Genomic DNA, 25,225 nt, shown 5'->3' on the forward strand with positions numbered 1-25,225 from the left:
TGATTTCTTCTAAACCGACATCCTGGGTTCTGTAAGGGAAAAACTGTACTTCGCTGGAGAACAGTCCTTCTTAGACTGTGCACCCAGGCAGTCGGATCCCAGCTTTCATTCCCTCGGAGCTGTTCCACAACTCTAAGCCATAAACACCTGTTCGCGTCGCACACGATTCCTGTCTGAGGGCTTGAAGTGATTCTGTCCCTCTCTCCCATGGGACAGCCAAATTTTTTTGGCCCATTTGCAACTTCACTTCAGTATTTCTCATCTATAAATGTGTTATCTGGTTCTCCTTTGAACCAGTATAGCATCTCTTAAGAGTTAAATAAAATGAGCACATCTTAAATGTTCATTTTACACTGAAGAAAGAGTTGAAAGAAAAGTGAAAGTGTTAGTCGCTCAGTCGTGTCCAACTCTTTGAGACCCCATGAACTGTAGTCCACCAGACTCCTCCGTCCATGGAACTTTCCAGGCAAGAATTCTGGAGTAGATTGCCATTTCCTTCTGATTTTTTAAAAAATTACCTTTTAGTCATTTTTAGTCAGAACCTTCTAGGTCAACGTGGATAAACCTGGTTATCTCTGAGGTCATCTTTGAGGGAAAATATAACACATCACTGAGCAATGATGCCCCCAGGCCCCGCCCAGCCTCCTTTTTCTGGCAGTTGCCTGTATCTGGTGTGTGCTGAAAAGTCTGAAGCTGAGTTAGGATTTAGATCAAATTCCCATGAATTGCCATCCATAAGGGACTGAGAAGGCAGTGAAATTAATCCGCAGCACGTTGGCTTAAAATTTGTGCCTTTGAAGCTTTTCTACTCCATCTTGAGGTGCAGGCAGGCCATCAGGGTGAGGCCTGATGGAACATGGTCAGAGAGGATGCAGAGCCTTTTCAGCTACCCTGTTAACCTGTACTGCCTGCAGCCTCACAGTCCTCAACTTAATCTTTACAATGTGCCAGTGGAGACAGGGGCTTCCCTTGGTGGCCCAGATGGTAAAGAATCTGCTTGCAGTGCAGGAGACTAGGGGTCAATCCCTGGGTCAGGAAGATCCCCTGGAGAAGGGAATAACAACCCATTCCAGTATTCTTGCCTGGGAAATCCCATGGACAGAGGAGCCTGGTGGGCTGTAGTCCATGGGGTCGCAAAGAGTCAGACACGACTCAACAGCTAACACTTTCAGTGGGGACAAAATGTTGCTTTGCTAGAAAGGAAAGTTTTGCTAGACTGCCTCGATCAGAACCCTTTGGGCAGCGTCTCAGTAGCAAACACATGACCTGCGCCTTCTGCACCGAGCGTGGGCTCCAGGGCACTGCTGGCCGCGCTGGTATCTCTGAGGCCCGTCGATCACGAGAACTCACGGAGCGAAACCCCTGGGGGACCGGGGAATAATAAAGGGGGTACTGGGGGAGTATCCCTTTCTTAAAACCTCCCACCTCCTGAAATGACCTTAACTAAAGCTCAGCCATAGACAGACTCGCATATCCTGTTATATTTATAATATAAATAAACCTTGCCAGTCACCACCGTTTCCATGGCAATGACCTCCTATACATGCACGTCCCTATGTACATCAGAGAGTATATCTGGAGGGTAAGTTTCCAAATTAACTTTTAATTTTAAATAACCTAAATCTTGATTAAACTTCCCCAGAAAATTGTTTTACTTAGGGCTGGAAAGTCAACAAGCACGTAGTCTCAGTTATTTTGATTGAAGAATCAGATCCTTCTAATTCTTTGCTTCCTCTGATTTCAAGCTGAATAAATAAATGGAAATATTTCCATTCACTGACTTTTGCAGCACATGCTTTAAGCAGAGCTCAGGGACTGCGACTTAATCAGCTTTGCTTCCTGGCACCTTGCACATGCCTGGTAGACAGTAAGCGTTCAATAAATGTGGGCGGGAGAAGAAGAATCAAGTTAGCTCTGAAGTCACATTCTAAACATGAGGAAGGCCCACACAGGTCCTTTCCGCTGGATTGAAAGCAGGTCTGAGTTCCTGCTTTTCTGTATACCAAGGTGGACCTTGATTAAGGAAAAACTCTGCCCCCAGGACGTGTGTGTGTTGTGTAGAATTTAGAAGAATCCATGCAAACTGTTACCTCTGGTAAGTGACAGGGTCGTGAGAACCGTAGCGTCTGGATGCTTGGGATTCTGGAAACAAAAATCCCAACAGAAAGTAGCTGAGAAGTTCAGACGTGTCGGGGCAGCGGTAAGAGGGGCCACTCTGGTTTGTCCCTGTGCTTCTGGCTCTGAGCTTTTGGTTCATGAGGATTACTTGGGCAGAACTACTGAGCTTTTCCTGCCAGACTCTGCCTTCCCGGGTGAATGAGATCTTTTCTGCCAGGCCGTGTGGCTCCCCGCTCGCGTTTGAGAGCTCCCCAATCCTGTACGGCTGCCCGCTTCTCGGTTCTGGAGCAGCCTCCTCCTTGGGGATTTCCTTAACACAGCGGCCAGCCTGAGTGCCTGCCGCCCACCCCATGCAGCTGAGTGGTTCTAGAGAGTCGTCGGAGGAGCACCCAAGGACTCCTGCTGAGTTCTTTTCCCATCGCCTCTCCCTCCTACCAGTCAGAGAGAGGATCATTATTAGAGATCTACTGGTGGCTAATGTATTAGGTGGAGCTGGGACCCACCCTCATGGCTGAGGAAACACTTCCATCACCGAGTTGCTGGCACTGGCCTGAACAAGCACGTCCACACCCAGTGGCAGGTGGGATACAGGCTGCTGGTTATGTCCTCGGACAGTGCATCCTCTCTCACCTGCCTGCATGCAGGAGCCCTCTGTCCCTGGGGTGTGTCCCCAGGCCAGTGTCACCGGTAGCGAGGGCCTGGCTGGGCTAAGTGTCCAGCAGAGAAGCTCTGTCCCCTGTAGGGTCACAGGGGTACTTCACAGAGCTGCCTGCAGAGAGTGTATTGTCACACCCGGTGTCCCTTCCTATCAGGAGACACAGCTGGCTCTCCCGCCGAGGTCGGCGGTCCCATTGAGGTCAGGCTTTTCTACTAGATGATCCGAGATGAGGAACGCAGTGAGCGTACGTGGCATGGACGCGCCCCTCGTAAAAACGTGCGGCTGCTTCTGAGACACCCTGGAGCCTCCCGCTGGCCCCACGGCCACTCCGGTTTGGGGACTATGCTGGGGACTTAGGTCAGTCCTCAGAGCGACGAGAGCCCTTTGAAGCACTTTGGTTTCTATTTCTCAAAGCACAGTGAGAAGGCTGGAGCTGTGAGAGGAGTCCCCCTTGGACGCCTGTCTCTGGAGGGCGCACAGGCCCCGCTGGTCCTGTTCTCACCCCATCACTGAGGGAGCCGGCCACTGCGCGCCAGGCCATCCGCATACTGCCCCGGACAGGGAGCTGGCCAGGTGTAGTGTCTCCTTGGGGGTCACACAGGAGGGGAAGGATTTGCTGGGATGGATATGTTTGCCCTTGGGGTTGGGGGGAGAGCCTTTATTGGTGTTAAACAGGGCTCTGCTTTTGGACTCTTTCAAGCTGTTTCCCTCCACTTCTCTGTCTCTGTCTCATAGGCCTGCAGTTGGGCCACAGCTGTCTTAAGCCTCAGATGGTCAACTCCTTCACACCTAACGTTCCTGGCCTCTTTGGAGGAGGTGAGGGTCTCGGTCCAAGGGAACACTCTGCATGGGACAGCCATGGGGGAGGACTCCAGGCCTGAGCTGCTAGTGAGGGTCAGCTGGGGTCCAGGCACCACTGGACATGGAGGACATCGCTGGAGACCGACCCTGGGTGGCAGAGACCTTTGACCTCACAGAGAGAGTGCGTGCTCAGTCCCTTCAGCCATGTCTGACTCTCTGTGACCCTGTGGACTGCGGCCTGCCAGGCCCCTCTGTCCATGGGGTTCCCGGGCAGGAATGCTGGAGTGGGTTGCTATGCCCTCCTTCAAGGGGTCTTCCCAGCCCAGAGATGGAGCCCACGTCTCCTGCACTGAGTCACCTGGGAAGCCCCCTCCCCCCCCCAAACAGATTGTCTTTCTATCATTTGAGAGACTTTCTGCCTAAAGATGGGCTTCCCTGATGGCTCAGTCAGTGGAGAGTCTGCCTGCAATGCAGAAGACCGAGGTTTGATTCCTGGGTCGGGAGGATCCCCTGGAGAGGGAAATGGGAGCCTGCTCTGGTGTCCTTGCCTGGGGAGTCCCATGGACGGAGGGGCCTGGCAGGCTGCAGTCCGTGGGGTCTCTGGGGAGCCCCTTGGATGGAGGGGCCCGGCAGGCTGCAGTCCGTGGGGTCTCAGGAGTTGGACACAACTGAGCGACTGAAACACCACCACTGCCTAAAGATGGTTTAACTTACTTATGGTAGCTCTTTTGCTAGCTTCAGTAATCTTTTATAATCCGTGTAATAACTGTTACAGTCTGTAATCGTCTTGTGAGCCTCATGCTCTCTTCCGATGTCCTTAAGTGTCTGAATCAGAGTGACTGGCTCTCAAGTCTTATGGTCAAGGATCCCAGAAAAGAGAAGCGATTCAGATTGCTCTTTGAAATGTTTGTCCTTTACAGTGTTTACTCATGTCTCTGGTTTTCGGTTCTGAAACCTGGCTACCGAAATATAAGGACGTACTCCAGTGTGGCTATAAGTGCAAAAATTACTTGTTAGATGTTGGTGCGGAAGGGAAGCTGGAAGTTCAAGTTGACACTGCACTTGCTCGGTATCAATGTTATCCGATCAGTCATAAAATCCTAGGAAAGGGGAGGAATATGCATCAGTTGCATTTGGAAATCTGAATATAGCTGCATTCAGCGTTCTCAGCAGATGGTTGTAGTTTTCCACTTCAGCCTGCCCCTCGCAGCATAATTTATGGAGCTGAAATACGGGAGAATGGCAGTTGGGATGGGGACTCAGAAGACAGAACCGTCTCTGGCTCTTGTCTTTTCCAAGCTCTGCCTCAGATTTATGGTATTTTATAAAGTGGATGTACTAACTTGTTTGTTTGGTAGATATTTTTTTCAAACCTCTGCCACTGAAGTTCTAACACATTTATGGAAGTAGTTTGTGCTTTAAAAATGTAAAGAATAGTAAAGTGATGAATGAAAGACCTGCCTTCCACCACCAGTCCAATCCCAAAGTCATTACCATTAGGCCTAACCCTGCCAGACTCCTTGCACTGCATAGGAACATAGTTCCAATTAACCAAGTGTATTAATACTACTGGTGGATACTCAAAAGGTATTTAAAGTTATATACTATTACTGTGCTATGATCATTTTTTTTTAATTGAATATAATTACTTTACAATGCTGTGTTAGTTTCTGCTGTACAATGAAACGAATCAGCTGCAGGTATACATATTTCCCCTGGCTCTTGAACGTCCCTCCCACCCTGCCCCTATCCCACCCTTTTAGGTCATCACAGGGCACCAGTCAGAAGAGGCTTGTTTTCCAAAGAGAATCTATAATACCCTCATAATATGGAAGCAACATATGCATCCACAGACAAGTGGCTAAAGATGTGGGATATAGTATACACACAAAGGAATATTAGTCATGAGAAATAAAATCTTGCCATTTGCAATATCATAGATAGATCTAAGGGGTATTATGCTAAGTGAAGTAAGTCATACAGAGAAAGAGAAATATCATGTGATATCACTCACGTATAGAATCTAAAACAACAGATGAACAAACGAAACAGTAACAGGCATAGATATAGAAAACAAACCAGTGGAACAAACTGGTGGCTGCTAAAGGGGGAGCTGTGGTGGGAGGGGAACGAGTGAGGTGAGTTGGGGGGGGGGGGGTGGATAAAGAGGTACAAGCTTCCAGCTGCAAAATAAGTGAATCACGAGTATGAAATGTACAGTGTGGGGAAAATGGTCAAAGACTGTGTACTGTCTTTGTGTGATAACAAATGGTAATCATGAGACCTATCGTGGTGATCATTTTGTAATATAAGAAAATATCAGATCACTATGCATACCTGAATCTAATATAACATCAATTATACTTCAGTTAAAATTCAGAATACCTCTTAAAAATTTGGGGGGGCGGGGTGGTCATTAAACTGAGGATATGGAGAGAAAAAAACAAAAGTTAGGATGTGTTTTCCCCCGACATTAAAAGGACAGAAGGCCAGGGCCTGGTTTGGTTGGGCTATCGACTTAGAGGCCCTCATTGCCCAGGTCCACGCCGTTCCATCTTCCCACTTGGCTGTTCTCAGCCTTGGGAATCTGGGGTGTCCTGTGTCGACCGGATGAAGTTGCTCTTATAGTGAGTGAGGAAAAAACCGCCCCCAGCAGGCCCGCCCTCAGGCCCCATTGGCCAGACTCCAGCCCAGGCGTGACGCAGGTCTTTGTAAGGAGGGTCCCCGAGGTTGGCTCGGGCCAAGCCTGAGTCCCCCCTCCCCGCCCGGCGGGGAAGGGACCCCCACCCTGAACACCTAGCCCTGCAGAGGTCAGCACCCAGAAAACGACCGCGCCTCCCTGCTCAGGAGGAAAAGACGGTGGATTTGAGCAACAGAGAGCCCGGGAAAGGTGCCCTGACTTTGTTCCTTTGCTGTGTCAGTTCTCACCTCCTACAGCGAGCTTTGACGACGTGTGACCGCATCCCACTTGAGGGAGGGTCTTGATCCCCAGCTGCAGGCCCGCGTGGCCCCTGACTCACTGAGTCTATGGGTCTTCAGCTTTCTCCTCCAGCTCAGCTCACAGTTAACCAAAGCAGATCTTCCGCTTCAGTATCTTCATGTGCAAAATTAAAGGAGCCCCCCCTTGCCTCCCAGGGAGGTTGGCAGTAACTGATGGCGTGAATGGAGGTACCACACTGGTAGAATTGTCATTTGCCCTGTTAGTTCCCGAGTCGAAGGGAAGATATAAAATGTGATGATTTATATCAAAGCGTATGGCAAAAGTCAACGTTGGGGTAAGAAAAGAGAGTGACTCTACAGCCGGATTTAAATTTATCACATTCGTTTCACTGATGGTGGAGGCTTTTTCTTTTTTTTTTGAGTAGGATCTTCTTTTTCTAAAAACGAAGGCAGCATGAAAACCGAGTGCAGGAGCAGCTCTTTCTTGGGTTTCCTGGAGCGGCAGACTGAGGAGGGTGTCCTCTGCCGCCTCCCCGCCTCGAGGGCAGCACTGGCCCCACGCTGGCCACCCCCTGTCCTCTGGGCACTGGGCGCCCTCTCCTCTGAGGGGCACCTCCCTCTCCTCCCACAGACCTCCCGTCAAAACCCAAGGTTGCCCTGAGCCACAGATCTGTCCTCAGGGAAATTCACGGGTTGAAATCGCCAACCCTCACCACCTCCCCGGGGCTGTCTGCGCATAGAGGAGTCTTGCTTTAATCAGTACTTAGCAACATGTGTCTTAGAACAGAGCGGCCTCCCCGCCGCTCCCCGGGGCCAGCTGCCGACCCTGACTCATCAGGGCAGGCCAAGGGCGGCTGCGGACCCTGCTCTGAACCACGCTGGGTCTCCACACTGGTCCCCATGCACCGGGACACGGCCCTCATGACCCACCTGGCCCGTGGGCACATGGCCAGGACTCCGGTTTGCGCTCTCCTGCTGACCCGCGCGGGCTGGATGGAGCTCACGGCTCAATCCACCCACTGAGCCGGGCGGAGGATGCGGTCCCACGGGAGGGCATTCGGGCACTCGTGCGGGCGAGCCGCCTGCCTCTACGCCCCTCCTGTCCCTCAGGACCCAGAGGCCATCCGCCTGGCTCAACCGAACAGTTGATTGCTTTCTAATAATTTGGTTTAGAATGTGTAATAAATCAAAGGCCTAAACTTTTTTTGTTTTTTGCTTGTAAATTTGCTTGGAGTTTTTGCTGCCGCAGAAAATGTCATCTGCTCATAAATGTTGTCATCGCCACTAGATCCTCAGAACCTGTCGAGGGACAGACAACCCAACCTCAGCCTGTTCTGTTGCAGTCGGCCTGTTCTTGACCATGAAGAGGTCTGGAGTAACCCCCCTCCCCGCCCCTGTCTCTCTCCACAGCTCTGCCGCCGGGAACGCCTGTTGTCCACCGGGCAGTACCAGGGAACCCTGTTTGCCGACCAGCCGACCATGTTCATCTCCCCGGCCAGCAACCCTCCCAGAGCCAAGCTGGGGGAGCTGGTCGTGCTGTGCGGGGGTCGGGTCACGCAGGTCCCTCGCCAGGCCAGCATCTTCATCGGACCCTCCCCAGGAAGGAAGAAGGAGACGGTCAAGTACCTGTCGGAAACATGGATCCTAGGTAAGCATCCGCACGCTGATTTCTGCAGGGAGCGGGGGAGGCACCTCATGAAGTCAGAGCCACCGGGAGTCCCTTCAGAGCCTCTGTCCTGCGGTCCTGGGGGTGACAGTTGGGGAGAGCATCAGGCCTGGTGCACTTCCCACATGCATCTGCCTTAAGAGGCCTGTAGGAAGAAAGAAAAAAGTTGTGTGATTACCACCTGTCACAAGACCACCTGTCTGTCCAGGTGAGCTCATGGGGACAAAGGAAGTCCTCTTAGACTTTTGCCACCTGCCCTCCCAGCTTGTGTGAAAGGCCCAGTTGGCCCCGAGCCACCCCGGCTCCTGGCAGCTCCGCCGGAGGCCTGCTGCCCCTGCTGGCCGCCCCGCTGCGCGGACTCGCCTGTCCTCGTGCTCCCAGTGGCCTGTTTTACAGCAAAGCAACCTTCGGCTTTTATTTCCAAAAGCAGGTGTGGCGTGAATGTGATGCGTGTGTCAGCGTCAGTGTCGCTGTGTTGTGCAAACGCCCCCGGGGATTCTGGGGGGGCAGAGGGGTGCCAGGTGAAGCTGGAGGCCGACCCTGGTGGCGGGAGCTCCATCTGTCCCTGGCTCTGGGGCCCCGGGGCACCGGGAGGAGGGGGCGCAGGGTGGCACAGCCGGCAGCGTGTGACGCAGTGGAGGGGGGGGTCCACTGGGGTGCAGCTCCACGCCTTCCTTCACTGCGTGTGGATGGCCGTGTGTTGGCCTGGCTGCTGTAACCGGACCGCAGGCCCGGGGCCGAGACGGCAAGAAGGTGTCCTCGGTCCTGGAGGCTGGACGTCTGATCGGCGTCCACGAGGCTGGCTTCCCTCCCCTGCTTGCCGGGGCTGTCCCTGCCTGTGTCCTGGAGGCTGGATGTCTGATCGGCGTCCGCGAGGCTGGCTTCCCTCCGCTGCTTGCCGGGGCTGTCCCTGCCTGTGTCCTGGAGGCTGGACGTCTGATCGGCGTCCGCGAGGCTGGCTTCCCTCCCCTGCTTGCCGGGGCTGTCCCTGCCTGTGTCCTGGAGGCTGGACGTCTGATCGGCGTCCACGAGGCTGGTTTCCCTCCCCTGCTTGCCGGGGCTGTCCCTGCCTGTGTCCTGGAGGCTGGACGTCTGATCGGCGTCCACGAGGCTGGTTTCCCTCCCCTCCTTGCCAGGGCCGTCCCTGCCTGTGTCCTGGAGGCTGGACGTCTGATCGGCGTCCGCGAGGCTGGCTTCTCTCCCCTGCTCGCAGGGGGCCTTCTGTGCCTGTGTCTTCACGTGGCTCTCCCTCGTGTCCCCATCTCTCCTTCTGAGGCGGCCAGCAACTGGATCGGGGCCCATTCTCATGACCTCATTTTAATTTAGTGACCTCTTCAAAGGCCATTTTTCAAAACAGTCCCATTCTGAGTCCTGGAGGTTCGGGCTTCGACCTGTGGGCTTTGTGGGGGTTCAACGCATGACACTGGATTACCCATCTCAGCACTTTTGGCCAAGATGCCCATGTGGCTTCTTAGATGTCTCCCTCTCTGCCTGTTTCTTTCTCAGTATTCCTCCTGTTCACTTTCCTTGTCTCTAAACCCCAGACTCCTGGCTTCTCTCACCCCTTCCTAGATGTTACCCTTCAACACAAGGATGTCCAACCTCTGAGCCACAGACCAGTACCCCCGTTGGTCAGATCAGCGGCAGCATTAGGTTAGAAATAAAGTGCACAATAAATGTAATGTGCTTGAATCATCCCCAAACCACCACCCCACCCCGCCCCCGCACCAGTCCATGGAAAAATTGTCTTCCATGAAACTGGTCCCTGGTGCCAAAAAGGTTGGGGACTGCTGGGTTAACAGATTGGCAGAGACCATGTTTGTCCCGGTGGCACTCATTTATAATAACCATGTTTATGAACATCTTGTAAATGACTGATGGTCCTCCTTTGATATATAATCTTTCACTTTCTGGTGCAGAGTCATTTATCCTTTGCCTGGAAACTAACTTCAAAACACCTATGCTTGTAGCTACAGTCCAGAAGCCAACAGAGGCTGTTTACTCTTTTCCACGTGCCAAAAATACAACCTTCAAAATGTCCTATGTTCTCAAACAGAGGTTTTGGTTTTGGTTTTTTGTTTTTTTTTTTTTAGAAAAGTGCATGTATCAAAGTGACACCAACTGGAGACCAGAACTATGCTTTGAAAGGAGTCTCCTTCAGCTAACAGGACTGTGCACATGGTTGATATCAACAGTCACATCGACAGCTAATTTTTCCAAAGCCTGTAGTCGTGCAGGGGGCCAGAGGCTGGTCTGCACTCTTATTATTTCCAGGTTGGGGAACTTGGCCAGCCCCTTCCTGGCGCTGGTGCGCTTCTGTGCACACATTGTGCACACGTCGGCTGCCTGCCCGGTTCCCCCAGGGGTCTGGCCACGTGGCCCCCCTGCTGGTGGGTCTTCAGGAGGCAAACGCCTACCTGCTTGAAGCCCAGATTGCCATGTCTACGGGCCCTGGGGCATTCTTGGAGTTTCAGAGCTGAAGCTGCGGGCCCACGTTTCGTTTCTTTCCTCTCCCATAACTCATGTCCTGTTTCTGATTTGTCACGGCTCACACCGTCTACGTGTGCCCTTGGCAACATCCGGGTATTGTGTGTCCTGGAATCCTTGGCTGTCCGCGTGCTGAAATCCTCACCCATAACATCTGTCCCGCTGCCTAGTCTGCACCGGGTCCTTTGGCTGTCTCCACAGCCTCGTCGTAAGAGTGTTACATACTTGAAAAATATGTATTCTGTTAGTGTGTATGCAGCTCCCTCTGAGTGGAGCTCCAGCTTTGTGCAGGTGAAGGAGATTTCATTTTTATGTCTCTCCACATATGCACAGACCTGCAGAACACACAGGTCACCACCTCCTCTGTGTGTGTGAGTCGCTCAGTTGTGTCTGACCCTTTGTGAACCCGTGGACTGTGCCCACCAGACTCCTCTGTCCGTGGGATTTCCCAGGCAAGACTCCTGGAGTGGGTTGTTATGCTCTCCTCCAGGGGATCTTCCCGACCCAGAGATCGAACCAGGGTCTCCTGCATTGAAGGCTGATTCTTTATTCTCTGACCAGGTACAAGTCACCTGATTCTTTCTGGACCTAGTTTAGTTACTTCTGTACATGACAGAGTAATAAACAGGATGATCAGAGGAGACAACACAGGTGTGCAGACTCCCTCCCTCTGCAGGGGGCAGTGTCCAGGGTCGTGGGGCCCCAAGACTCACCAACACGTAGAAAAGTCATTCCTGCTCCTTTGATAGAGAAGTGTCTTCTCTTTTGAAGACTGTTCTCCTTCCCGTTAGCTTTCACCAGAAACACTTACAGAGAATACTATTCTCAAAATGTTGTGAAATTAACATTAAAACCATGTTAAAGCACCAACTTAAATGTCATTTTGTGATAAATTATGAAAAGAAGACTCAAATTTTACCAACTAAATTTGTTCCAAGTAGACTATCAGATGCTGTGTGAGCTAGAATCCCTGAGACTTCATTATTTTATTCAAATTGCTTTTAAAATCTTGAAAGCAGCTTTTCAGACTTGTAATTTAGCTTCCAAAGCAAAGATTCTAAGGTTTTTTTCAGTACCTTGCCTTTATTCCTATATTCTATGGGCTCTTTGTTTTTGCAGACCTAATAGAGTCAAAGACTTTCTTAGTGACTCAGATAGTATAGAATCCCCCTGCCAACGCAGGAGACACGGGTTTGATCCCCAGGTCTGCAAGATCCTCTGGAGAAGGAAATGGCAACCGGCTCCAGTATTCTTACCTGGGAAATCCCACGGACAGGGGAGCCTGGCGGGCTGCAGTCCATGGAGCCGCGAGGTATCAGACAAGACGGAGCAACTAACCAGCACTGAACAGTAGAGGCGCATGTGCTGGGCAAGTAAGAGGGATGGGGGCCATTGGCATCACCCTCTCAGCAGAGGGAAGGCGGGCACTTTCGCCATGACCTCTGACATCCAAGCACAGTGAGCCGTCAGACAGGCCTTTTATCCCTTCATTGTATCTCAGAAACAATGACCCAATGTCTTCTAAAAAAAAAAAACTGTCACACCATCCTTCCGCCGCCTGGTATTGCTGGCCTAGAACAGCGTGAACTTAAGCCATCTCCACCTCGGGCTCCACACGTGAAACCTAAGCCATGACTTAGTCACTTGCTCTGAGCAGAAGTTCACATCGGCTGAGCCGCCTTCTGACGAGGCCACTGGACCGGTCCTGACTGTTCCCGAGCCGTTCCCCAGAGCCCGCTTTCCCTGAAACAGCACGCTTGGGCCAAAATTCTTGATGAATCATTCAGCCAGAGGGGGAGTGGGGATTTCTGCGGAGCTTGAATACGTATGAAAATAAACAGGAAGACAGAACTCAGATTCCTGGCACCAGGAGGCAGAAAGTTACCTCTACCTGATCTTGGTACGACCTGTTACATTCTGAAGCACTTCCCAGGAGTTAGGCTCCCCGCACCCCCACAGAGCACCGTTCCCATCTTACGGATCAAGAAGCAACAGGTCTGGGGTCCCCGCTGGCGTGGGGGCTGGCAGGGGACACGGGGCATCCATCGAGGGTCAGTGGCCTGAGCTGTGACCATTTTTCCCTCCTTTTATCCCCACCGGTCTTATCAGATTGATCTTGGCCTTTCTCATAAGACATTTCCAGTCTCAAGCGCCCTTTCCAGTCTTGGCTACGTTCAAGTGATAAAACATACATTTTATGCTGTTGTGGGAACATAATGTAATAATCTCAACAGCCTTGCCAAAAAAAAAAGTCTCGCCTCGGCGTGATTTCCTTATAACTTATAAAACAGCATTTGATTTGAACGTCTCCCCATGTCAGTGTTTTCAGGAAAAAGGTCCCTAATAGTGTGCGGGCCTTGTACGTGCTGGCGGGATTCCCGCCCCCACCAGAGGACCCAGCAGAGAGCAGCCCAGAGCTGCATGCTCTGGACGGGGCGTTTGTTACAGCCCTGGACCGAGGGTTTGCTGATCACGTCGAGTCCATCAGGGGTCCTAGGAGCATCTCAGGCCATGTCTCCACTGCACAGATAAAGAACCAGACATGGAGAGGTGGGGGCAGAAAGGCGAGGTAAGGAGCAAGGAGGCAGGCCTGCCCGTGCCTACTCCCCAACTTGGGGACCCTGAGCTGGGCCACCGTGCAGAAAGCACTGCAGAAGGTTAAGGTGCAATTTCAGACCCTAAGATGGATTCTCTCTGTTCTGAGTTGGTCTCCAAATGCATGAAATCTACCAGGATAGAAATGAGTGAGAACTAAAAACGGTTCATGAAACTTTATCATTTCTACATCTCATGTGTCTTAGGCTTTTTAAAAATATATTAGTTAGTTGTTTTTTTTTTTTTAATTAACTATTAGCTGCAGTTTACAATACCTTAAATTATTAGCAGTAATAAACTAAATATAAATTACAAGTAAATAAACATCAATTATGAAAATTTAAGCATTAGCCTTGGAAAGATACAGAAAGAGTGTGCTCAGAAAGTGCATTTCTAAGCTCTCCCTTTGATGATATTCATTGCTCAACCAGTAGTCCTAGATGATCATCTCTGAAATTTCCTAAACTGTCTCACTGCCCACCCCCACCCGCCAGCCCCTTTATGACATTTACACCAACTGAACACCCATCACTGGATGTGAACGTTGTCCGTGATGTGAAGGTTAAAAAGCATGTTAAAGGCAAGTGGACAAACTAGGAAAGAGAAGACCCTTCTCTGTACCTTTCCAGCCAAGGCACAGTCCTCAAGCCTCACTTTCAAAAAGAAAAAAGGCAGAAAAGGTAGACCATACTTTATATACCATGCCTAATCACCAGCTATGTGTTCGGCTCAGAGTAGGAAGCACTGTGAACGGGAGCATCTCTGCGTCTGTCACCAGAAGTGTCGCTCCCGTGTGGGAAGTCAGGCTGGCCTCTCCCTGCTGGTGCTGCGCGCCAGGGCAGCCAGGTTCACGAGGCTGTCCTGTGCATGACAGCAAACTCCACACGCCCCCCCACTCAGGGGTGAGGGCTCACCCTCTATCTTCGAGGGGCTGGGGCTTAAAGAGCAAACAAAACTTCACAGCTCAGTCTCCTAATGTGACACTGCCTGTAGTTCAGCCTGTTTCTGCCTGTAGCTCACAGCCTGCAGTTTTGTTGTTGTTAGATGTTAGGTTTTATGATGTTCACCACTAACTGCCCAAGTGATGGACCTCACTCGCGTATGGACTGAACTGTGTCCCCTCAAAGTCATGCGTTGAGTCCTGATCCCCAGCACCCAAGGCTGTGTCTGTGTGTGGAGACGGGGCCTGCAAAGGGGTGATTAAAGTGGAAGGAGGTCGTAAGTTGGGCCCGAATCCACCTGGATCAGTGACCTTATAAGAAGGTGAAGAGACACCAGGGGTGTGCACAGAGGAAAGGCCACGTGAGGACAGAGAAGGGCAAGGCCTCGGGAGAAACCCAGCCCGCTGATGACACTCAGCATTATTCACAACAGCCAAAAGGTGGACACAACCAAGCATCCACGGACAGATGAATGGATAACAAGATGTGATCTAGACAAACAACAGAATATTATTTGGCCCTAAAAAGGAAGGCTCTTCTGAAACCTGCAGCAACACAAATGGACCTTGAAGACACTGCGTTCAAGTGAAATAAGCCAGTCACAAAAAGACAGATGCCACATAATGCCACTTTTATGAGTTACCTAAGGATAAGCCAATTCATAGGGACAGAAATACAGAGGTTAATTCAGCCTGGAAGGAGGGGGAAAGGAATGGGGAGTTACTGTTCAATGAGCGCAGAGATTATGTTTGGGATTGTAAGAAACGTCTGGACACAGGCACTGGTCGTGGTGGCACCACTTAAGTTTTGTGAAGGTGCTTAATGCCGCTGAGCTGCGTACTTAAACTGGCTTAAATGGCAACTTGCGGCCTATGTCTGTCTCATCACAAAAAAATCATTACCACGTCCCCCTAGATAGTCTTAACAGAAGTTTTACCAAACATCTCAAATGACTGTAGGAAAAAAAGAAGAGAGAAGCTATTTCATCTCATTTTACAAGACTAGCCCAAGCTCATTTGTGAATATAGATATAAAAATCCAAAATGAAATATTAGCAAATTAAATTTAGCAGTATGTTAAGAAACATATAATCAGGTAAGGTTTAGCTGAAGAATGTAGAAACAAATATCATGAAATCTTGTCTTCTAGTCCATTGATTGTTTTCAGCAGACGTTGAAAAGCATTAGAGAAAATCCTATACCCACTCATGATTAAAATCAATAACAACAACAATTAGGAATAAGAGAACTTTCCTAAACGATTAAGAGTATCTATAAAAAAATGTACAACATATTTGCCTGTGATACAGTAGGAAAGTAGGAATAGGAAAATTGAAGAGAGTCAACAAATGGTTATAACCAATTCAGCAAGATTCTTAAGATCCACCTACTAAAATCATTAGCATTTCCATGCCCAGGAATAAATATAAAATGTAACAGAAAAAATAGTGAACTCAAGGCTAGCCCTGTGATATCTTTTCACTCACATATCTTGGGTGGAAGGGAAAAGTTGGCATGGTAGGAATAAACTATACAGTCTTGTCTAAGACAGCACAAATTCATACTGTACCCTTGGTTAAGTATCAGATATGTGAACGTCTCTAGCCCAATATCAGAGCAGAAATAAAGACTGAGACCTGCTAGGTTAGGCTGTTTCCTTCAGATACTCACCCAGTTTGTGTTTGTTGAGCATCTTCCGTGTGCCAAGCATGTTCTTGGCACCCCTGGAAGAGCAGGTGACAAGGCGGATACGGCCGTTGCTCTTTGGGGGCTTACACTCTAAAGACGACAGACGACATTTTCTAAAACCCTGGTGGTGATAAATAGTATGAAGGAAACAGGTTGTAAATGTGGAGAGAGACAGTGAGCTGGGCTGCTCGCCGAGGCCGATGGGCTTGTGTGGCGCTAAGGGAACAGTTAGGGTCAAGGGTGAGAGGTGGGCAGAGGCAGTGGGTCCAGGGGATGACGGGGAGGAGGTGGCAGAGCCCACAGGCCACACGGACAGCGCTCAGCTGTGTGGTTTTTGTTCTAAGAATGAGCAGAAGTCACCAGAGGAGTTTAAGAAAGGGAAATGGGCTCTGAGACGTATTTTTAAAGAGAAGCAGAGAGTGACCTTAGGCTCTTACAGAGATTCAGGTGATCAGTGATGGTGGTTAGGACCAGGGTAATAGTGATGGAGGTGATGTGAAGCTGTCAGATGTTAAATAAAAGTGCTGAGTCAAACTGCACCGTTGGCAGGTTGGACGCTGTGCTGTGTGAGGACACAGAAGAGTGGAAGGTGAGCGCTAGACTTGGATTCTGAGCACCCGGGAGAACGTGAGGGCCTGGAACCCAGGATCCATGGGGAAGCGGAGAAGGGCCTGGCTTGTTCAGAAGAGGAAATGGCGTGTAGAGGGGGAGAGATGCTTGGTGTGGGTCCAGAGAGACGCGCGGGCCGGGGCTCAGCATCAGAAACGACTTGGCGACATTTAGCACCCGTCGGGGACCCTCGCTCTGCACCCCAGAGAGAAGAAAGGATCTCATGAAGTGTTAGTCAGTCAGTTGTATTGAACTCTGCGACCCCATGGACTACAGCCTGCCAGGCTCCTCTGTCAGTGGGATTCTCCAGGCAAGAATACTGCAATGTGTTGCCATTCCCTTCTCCAGGGGATTTTTCCCAACCCAGGGATTGAACCCACGTCTCCTGTATTGCAGGCAGATTCTTTACCATCTGAGCCACCAGGGAAGCCCTGCAGAGTCAAGAGCTGACCCCTTATGCAAGATACCCAGCTGCACAGACACTGCTGTTTCCCAGCCCTAAATTCGCAGCTCATTTTGTCAAGATAAAGCTCCCAGCAGGGCCCTGAGGTCCTCGAACTCTACACATAGGACCACATCTGGCTGTTGGCAACCGGAGTCTTAGTTCAATAAAGTGACTTATCCGTCCCACCATTAAAGAAAAGAAAAAGTGTTGGTGGCATGTTGATTCAACATCCCGACCACACAACCACACAGAAGCACAGCCAGTGAACTTGAACGTGTGCAGATAACGTGTGCCAAGACCTGCGAGGTAGCTCTGCTAAAAACAAACAAACAAAACCCGGGTTTCTTTCTTTCCAATTGCACCTTCATGGGAGCCGCTCGTGTACAATCTGTCTCCCTCGGCTGGCTGGGACTGGCACTGCGCTTACATCTGTCTTGTGGTCACGTTTTATGGGGTGTTTGACGATCATACATCTGACCCGACATTGGAATTTGGGGACGTGGCCGTCTTCGCATGCCAAATGAACTTGGACAGAAATCCCACTCCGCATGTGTGTTTATAGTCAGGAACGTGGAGCCAGGAGGCGCCCCCTGGACGTGGCTGGCCTGGCGCTCGGCCGCTCCTCCAGCGCACCCGTGGGGGCCCAGCGGTGAACCCCTCCGGCAGCACCATCCCAGAGGGCAGAGGGGTTAGCCACAGACTTTCTTGTGGCTTCTGTTTTATCTGAATTTAAAACTGGATCCTTCTCCAGCCAGTATTTTTTTCCCCGCCACAATAGATGGACAGATACATAGAGTGACACTTGATTTCATGGTCAAGGAAATCACAGCAGAGAAACACATAGAATCCCCAAGTCCAACTACCCTTCCCTAAGGTAGCTGCACTACAGACAAAGCTGTCTCTTTCAGGTTTAACATATATTTACATAGAAATAAATGTATATAAACATATACATTGAAGGTTTGTTCTCCCTAAATGGAGAAGCACACATTCATGAGCTTTTATCCAACTCTGGGTCTAGGAGATCCTTCCATTTTGATGCAATTGCTTCATGCTTTTTAGCCATCAGAGGTGCTGTTATTAATTTATACACTCCTCACGATTTGATATTTGGGGTTATTTCTGCTATTTCTGCTATTTTAAACTCTGTGTTTGCGTGTTCTAGTTGGAGTGATTCGAATTCAATTTTAAGAGACCATCTTAAGCTCTAATTAGCCCAATCCCAGACAGCAGTATTTTTGTAAAATAGATTCATAGACGGGGAATTACTGACCCCTGGGGTGTGTGTCCTTTAAATTTTGATGCATACAGCTTCGCTAGGTTGCACTCTAACAGTACTTTGATATTCCTGTATCCCACACCCTCACCAGTCCCAGACTAACCATGTTCTCACTCTCTGGTGACCTGTTACTTAATGTGTGTGCTAATTACTAAGTCCCTCGTGAGCACCTAGCGGGGACTCGCAGCTCCTGAACTGCTGTTCTTGTCCCCTGCCTGTTTTTACGTCAGGCTGTTTCTCTCTTCCACGTTGCTTTACACCGACTGTTTAATATGAACTCTAACCTTTTGTGATAAATATAAAATCTTCTCAATTCGTCTCTTTATTTATATGGTGTTTTCTGTGGGTTTTACTTTTTAATTATTATTCTGGATGGACTCAAATACCTCTGTTCCTCCACAGCACCTAAACTGCAGTTTCACTTGGAAGGCTTTCCCTACCCTGAGCTTTAACCTAGTCTCCTGTCTCTATTAATGCTCTCATAGTCTTTAATGTTTAGAGCATTAATCCATCTGTATTTATTGTGGGATATAAGGAATCATCTCATCTCTTTAATAACTCATCATTCTCCACTGATTTTTTTTTTTTTCTTTTGCATGTGGGATCTTAGTTCCCCGAGCAGGAAAGCGTGGAGTCCTAACCACTGGACTGTCAGGAAATTCCCTTCATTGGTTTATAATGCCACCTTTAATCATCTCTTAAACTCCCACACATGCATGGGTCAGTTTCTGGATTTTGTTCTTGTCCACTGATCTATTTATCTATTCTGTGCTAATTATATACTGGATTTTTAGATTAGGTAGGAAATAGCATCATCCTATTTGCAGTCTTCTCTGGCTCCCAAAAATGACATCCTGTCAGAAATCAATGTAAAAAATGGAATCAATGGGGTTTTTACAACCTGGAAGAAAATATGCCTGGATTATTGTATAACCAAGTCTAGGGAAGCCTTCTACCTGTGATTCAAAGTCCAGATGCAATAAAAGACTGGTATCATTTGAATATATAAGTAAAAACTTCTATAAGAAAAGTTAAAGGGCAAGTAACAAACTGAGAGAAAGTATATGCAATACGTATCATGAGTAAAGGGCTAACATTAAAATACGTCATAATAATCCCAAACTGTATTGTGGAGAGGACGAAGTGGTATGCATGGTATCAATGAGAATTGTTAGAGTGCCACTGTATATGTTAATTACATTTATATAATGTGTATGATCTATATAACAAATATTAAATATTTTAATATTAAATATTAACAAATATTAATGATCCTCCCTTCTGCAATTCAGTTCCAGCTCAGACCACCTGTGCAGACGTGTGCTCATCCTGGAGGGCTGTGATTAAATTCCTGGGCACTGCCTTGAGCTACAACTAAGATGAGCTGTTTTTTCCTTCTGTTTTTTGTTTTGTTTTTCTTTTCGTCATAAAATAAACCCATTTTTTCTGCTTTGTATCTCAAAACCGTCACAGCTTTCCATGTTCTGTTGTTCATCATCCTGACCTCTTAAAGTCCTTCAGACACAGTTGTTCACCCACTAGATAATGTTGCAGTCAATAAGTTAACTTTGTCAGTCAGTCAGCGCTGACCGCCCACTGCACGCCTCTCATTCTAACAGCAGAAGAAGGGTTGTGGGCAGTCAGCTCTCCAGTGCTGAGAGCACAGGGCTGCTGGAGCCGGCTGCAGGCCCCCTCTCCTGCGCCTGGGGCTGGTCCCGGGCCAGGGCACGTCCTGTGGTTCTCAAAAAACAGTTAGTTATGCTCTGCCCTGTACCAGGGAGTACTTGCCATAGCAAGATGAGAATTTGAGTCTCCCGTGTCATGGACTGTCCACTGGAATGTTCTGCCTTGAAGGGCACGTCCAAGTGTGCTGCGTCTAAGAAGACGTGGATTCCGAGCATTTGAAATGTGGCTGGTGCAGCTGGGGAGCTGGATTCTTCATTTCACTCTATGTTATTCTGCTTCACTTTGAATAGGCACATGTGCCATTATGGACACACAGACGTGTGGACCATGCATCCCAGCACCACCAAAGATTTTAAATACGTTTCATGTATCTATGATAAGGCTGGAAGAGGAAATGGCCACCCACTCCAGTATCCTTGCCTGGAGAAGACCATGGACTGAGGAGCCTGGAGGGCTACAGCCCATGGGGTCGCCAAGAGTCGGCCACGACTGAGCGACTAACACTACTACTGTGATAAGATTTTTGTCTTACTGTATGTGGGCCATTACCAGTGCTAACTGCTTCTCTCCCTCTAGATTCAATCAGTCAGCACAAGGTCTGTGCCTCTGAGAACCACCTGCTGCCGTGATGAAGACACCTCGCAGCCCACCGGTCGTCCTCGGCCACAGAAAGGATGCCTTCGTATATCGTCACGTTAGTGCGTGTGTGCTGTGTATGAAGACGTGCCTTCGTGTGGCTTTCTGATGTCTGAGTCTGTGTCTCAGAGAAGTACTGACCCTCCCCTGTTGGGCCTTTTCTATATAAACCCAGTCTGTGTGTCCCAGAGATGATCATAGTTAAGTCCCAGAACTTGTCATTGAAGCAGTATACTGTTAAATAAAGGGTGGAATTTAAATTCTGTTTATTACTGAGAACAAAGAACCCCCCCCACCCCGAGTTTCTTGGTTATCATCTGCTAGGTATCAAGGATGCTGGTCCGTTACCACAGTTACACCGTAGGTCCCTGAGATTCTTTTCAAAGTAATGAGGACAGGTGTCAGAAGCTGTAATTAATGTTTATTAGCACCATGGACGTAGCCCTGGCTTCTGCGAGCTTAGTTTCTGGTGAGGAGAGCACCACCCACCACAGACCAGGGTCTCCACTGGCCTCCAGGATGCCCGCTGTCCCCTGGAGGAAATGGGGATTCAGGATGAATCCTACACACGCTGGCCGCTCAGCTTCTCTAGGAGAGAAACGCTCAACCCAGCAAGGCTGCAGGTGCTGCTAAGAGGCCCTCATGATTCTGTTCCCTTATGTTACTCATCTCAGCTGCGATTTCTACCTCAAATAAATGTCGTGTACATGCATGCTAAGTCGCTCTGAGCGACCCTATGGACTGTAGCCCCCTCGGGCTCCTCTGCCCATGGGGATTCTCCAGGCAAGAGTACTGGAGTGGGTTGCCATTCCCTTCTCCAGGAGAATCTTCCTGACCCAGGGTTCGAAACCACGTCTCTTATGTCTCCTGCTTTGGCAAGTGGGTTCTTTACCACTAGCACCACCTGGGAAGCCCCAAATAAATATCAAGTCTCAGCAAATACAAGGGATCTACTTCTAGAATAATCCTTAGAGAAAGGCAGCAACGACGCACATGGAAATAAGGAAGCGTTTTCTCTTGGTGTAAACATAGCATATGCCCCAAGCCCCTCTTACCACCACTGCCCAGCAACCTTGAGCCTCAGCACCGCCCGGCAGGCCTGGGTCCTTCCTCCCAACATGTACGCCCTGTTTCACGATGTCATCCACTACATCCGGGCTTGGCTACTTTGGGGCTCAGGTTCAATACTTTGGCAGGGCTCCCCTGACACCAGCAGTTCCTGGCAGCTGACCAAAAATGTGCCGACTCCCGGCGGGGACAAGCCACAGAGCACTTCATCCTCCGGCCGTGGGACCACAGGGTGCCGCCCAGACAACGTGTCCACCCAGGCCTGCATCCTAACAGCGGAGTCCTGGTCCCTGATGCTGCCTGCCAGTAGCCACTTAGGATTCGCTTTCTAAAAGCTGTCTCTTAGGAGGTCACTTGTCTGCCAGGATTTCCACTAAGCATTTTGTATATGGTATCTTGTTTAATCTGCCCAGCAATCCTAAAAGTTAGTTTCTACAAGATTGCAACCCCTTACCCAAACGCATAGGACTAAAAGTGTCTCAGAATTCTGAATTTTTTTAAATTTTGAAAGGTATGTGGCTCTCACCACTTCTATTCAACATTGTATCAGAGATTCTACTGAGAGAAGGAAGCCAGAAAAGGGATTAAAGTCATACAGACTGGAAATGCAGTAAAACTATATCAGATCACATATACTATAGTAGAAAACAATAAGGAATCAAAAAAAATAAGCATGTTTAGCAAGACTACAGAATACCAAATCTATATTATCAGTAAACAATTCAAAAATGGAATTAAGAATACAACTCCATTTACAATATCACCTAAAAATAAACTAGGAATAAATTTAACCAGAAAACTGTAAGATCTTTATACTGAAACCTACAAAAACATTTCTGGAAGAAATTAAAGATCCAAGTAATTAGATATACCAAGATGGATTGAGAGACTGTTCATAAGAGGGCTATTTTCCTCAAAATTGATTTATATAATGTAATCATCAAAATGCCAGTTTGTTTGTTTTTTTTAACAGAATTTGAAAAGCTAATGCTAAAATGTATATGAAAATGCAAAGAAGGAAGTAATTTTTTTAGAAAAAGAACAAAGTTAGGGGATTTACACTACCTGATTTCAGAACTTACTGGCATAAAGAACTTACTGCAAATCAAAGGAAGCAACTAGAGAATCTAGGTATGAATCTTCATATTTATGGTCACTTGATTTCAACAAAGGCGCCAAGGCAATTCAATGCAGTAAGGTTAAAAAAAAAAGTTATATCGTTACCTCACATGCAAAAAGAAAGTGTACATAGATCCCCTCCTCACATCACACACAATGAACCCAGACGGGCCAGAACTGACTCAGGGTTTGTCAGCATTTCCGATGGGATGATTCTGTGCTCTAAGGCTGTCCTGGGCACTGCAGTACGCAGAGCCACATCTCTGGCCTCTGTCTGTTAGATGCCATTGGCCCACTCTACCGGCTGTGACCGTCCAGACCGTCTTCAGGTACCCCCACATGTGCCCTGGAGAGCAAAACTTCCCAGCTGAGAACCTCTAACCTAAGACTGTAAAATGTCTAGAAGAAAACACAGCAGGCAATTGTTCTGAAAGGTTAGCAGGGATTTCCCATGTGTGACACTGAGGGCACAATTCATAAAAAAATGAACGGACCTTGTCAGAGGTACAAGTTTTGCTGTTTGAAAGATACCATTTAGGAAATTAAAAGACAGTCACAGACTAGGCAAAATATTCCAAAACATATATCTGATGAAGAAACAGTGTCCAGACTACATAAACAACTTCTATTCAGTGGCAGAAATCAAACCAATACTGTAAAACAATCATCCTTCAATTAAAAATAGATAAATTAAAAACAAAAAAGAATTTCTATTCATTAACAAGAAGACTGGCCAAAAGACATTTCACACAGAACATATAGAAATGACTAAGTACGTGATGCTCGACATCACTGGTCATTAGATGCAAAGTAAAAGCACACGGGGATGCCGCCACGCACCGTCAGGAACAGTTGCAGCCAAAAATTCTGACAGCACAAGAGGTGACCAGCAGGTGCAGAGCCCAGGACTCATGCACCGCTGGTGTGGCTGTGTCATTCAGCAGTTTCCTTTCAAAACTAAACATACACTTACCGTGAAATCCAGCAACTTTACTCCTGGGTGTGTACCCGAGAGAACTGAAAATGTGGCTGCAAAAGGACTTGCACACAAATGTTCATAGCAACATTATGCACACCAGCCAAGAGCTAGGAGCAATCCATCAACTGAAAAATGGGTAAACAAAACCTGCTATAGCCATACCGCAGATCGCTACTCGGCAATAAAAACCAGCAAGTGACAGAGGCAGCAACGTGAACCATCCCCAAGAACGTGGAAGGAGAAGGAAGCCAGACTCCAGAGACTACATGCTGAGTGATTCCACTTAGGTAACACTTCTAGAGGAGGCAGAACTATAGAGACAGAAAACAGATCAGTGGTTTCCTGCCTCTGCGGGTAGAAATGGGAATAGACAGCAAACATTTGGGGGTGATAGGAATATTCTAAAACTCGACTGATTTTGGTCATACAACTGTATCCATTTACTAATATCATTGAACAGTACACTTTCCGTGGTAAGTTTTACAGAGCATGAATTATACCTCAATAAAGTTATTGGCTCAGTTGTTAAAGAATCTGCCTGCAATGCAGAAGACCCAGGTTCGATTCCTGGGTGGGGAAGATCCCCTGGAGAAGGAAATGGCAACCCCCTCCAGTATTCTTGCCTGGAGAACCCCATGGACGGAGGAGCCTGGTAGGCTATAATCAAGTGGTTAGAAAGAGTCGGACACAACTTAGCGACTAAACCACCACCAAAGTTATTAAAATAAAAATGGCAACCTTGGAGCTGTGCCTCTCAGATATCACCTTTAAGAAAGAATCTTCTGTTCAGCTGGAATGAATAGCTAACTGCTGGTAGCACCTTAAAGACCCACCTCAGCTTTCACACTAAGGCCACACCCTTCCTGGGTGGTCAGTGCCCAGCGGGCATCGGGGACCTGGCTGCTGCTCCTGATAAAACCTCTCGGTCTCCAGGAGCCCCCGTCTCCAGCTGCAGCTTGAGGCTCTCTCTGCCCGCCCCTCATCCTCTCAGCTGCGTTGCAAGCTCTCCTCGTGGGATCCTGCTTCCTGCCCTCTTTGCTGTTCGCACAAGTTGTTCCCAACAGATTCCCTGCTCTCTGCGCCCACCAGAGTCGGACCCCACCCCGAGGACTCGCCTGCCAGCCAGCACTGTGGTGCCTGTGACCCCCACCCCCGAGCACTTGGAGGCCACAGTCTTACGTTTCTCCCACGACACAAACCCCGCGGAGTGGGGCACGCAAAACTACTGGTCGTCTCGCAGACCCTCAGATCAGATTTTTGCCCCTAATTCAAAAAACCTCTGTTTCAGTGCTTTGGGATTTGGCAATTGTACACTGGGGACTGTGGGGCTTCTATCATTGTCTGTGGATACTCTGCTCTTCGGAGATCACATAACTTCCAGAGAAGGGAGGCACCTAAAGCAGTGGATGGAAGGACTGCAGGCAGAACACGGAGTCCCTGCCCAGAACTGCCCGCCCGTCAGGTTTACCGGTGCAGCTCAGAGAATGTCCGATGGATGGGTAAGGATCCG

General features: G+C 48.8%; 1 protein-coding gene across 20 annotated transcripts in view; it reads left to right on the forward strand.

Annotated features, from left to right (window-relative positions):
* Positions 1–20,809, forward strand: part of MCPH1 (microcephalin 1) — a 232,568-nt gene extending 211,759 nt beyond the window's left edge. For 15 of the 20 annotated variants that reach the window (XM_081521367.1, XM_081521358.1, XM_081521359.1 and 12 more), the window contains 2 exons: positions 7,928–8,165; positions 20,490–20,809. In XM_081521367.1, the coding sequence (XP_081377493.1) occupies positions 7,928–8,165; positions 20,490–20,542 (291 nt within the window). In that variant the 3' untranslated portion in view covers positions 20,543–20,809. Of the gene's footprint in view, positions 1–7,927; positions 8,166–19,519 lie in introns of all 20 variants that reach the window. The other 5 variants (XM_081521364.1, XM_081521362.1, XM_081521363.1 and 2 more) reach the window with 1 other exon arrangement.
* The last annotated feature ends 4,416 nt before the right edge of the window (positions 20,810–25,225 follow it).

Source organism: Giraffa tippelskirchi, chromosome 8, assembly GCF_054371585.1.
Source record: "Giraffa tippelskirchi isolate mGirTip1 chromosome 8, T2T-mGirTip1v1.2.pri, whole genome shotgun sequence".
NCBI lineage: Eukaryota > Metazoa > Chordata > Mammalia > Artiodactyla > Giraffidae > Giraffa > Giraffa tippelskirchi.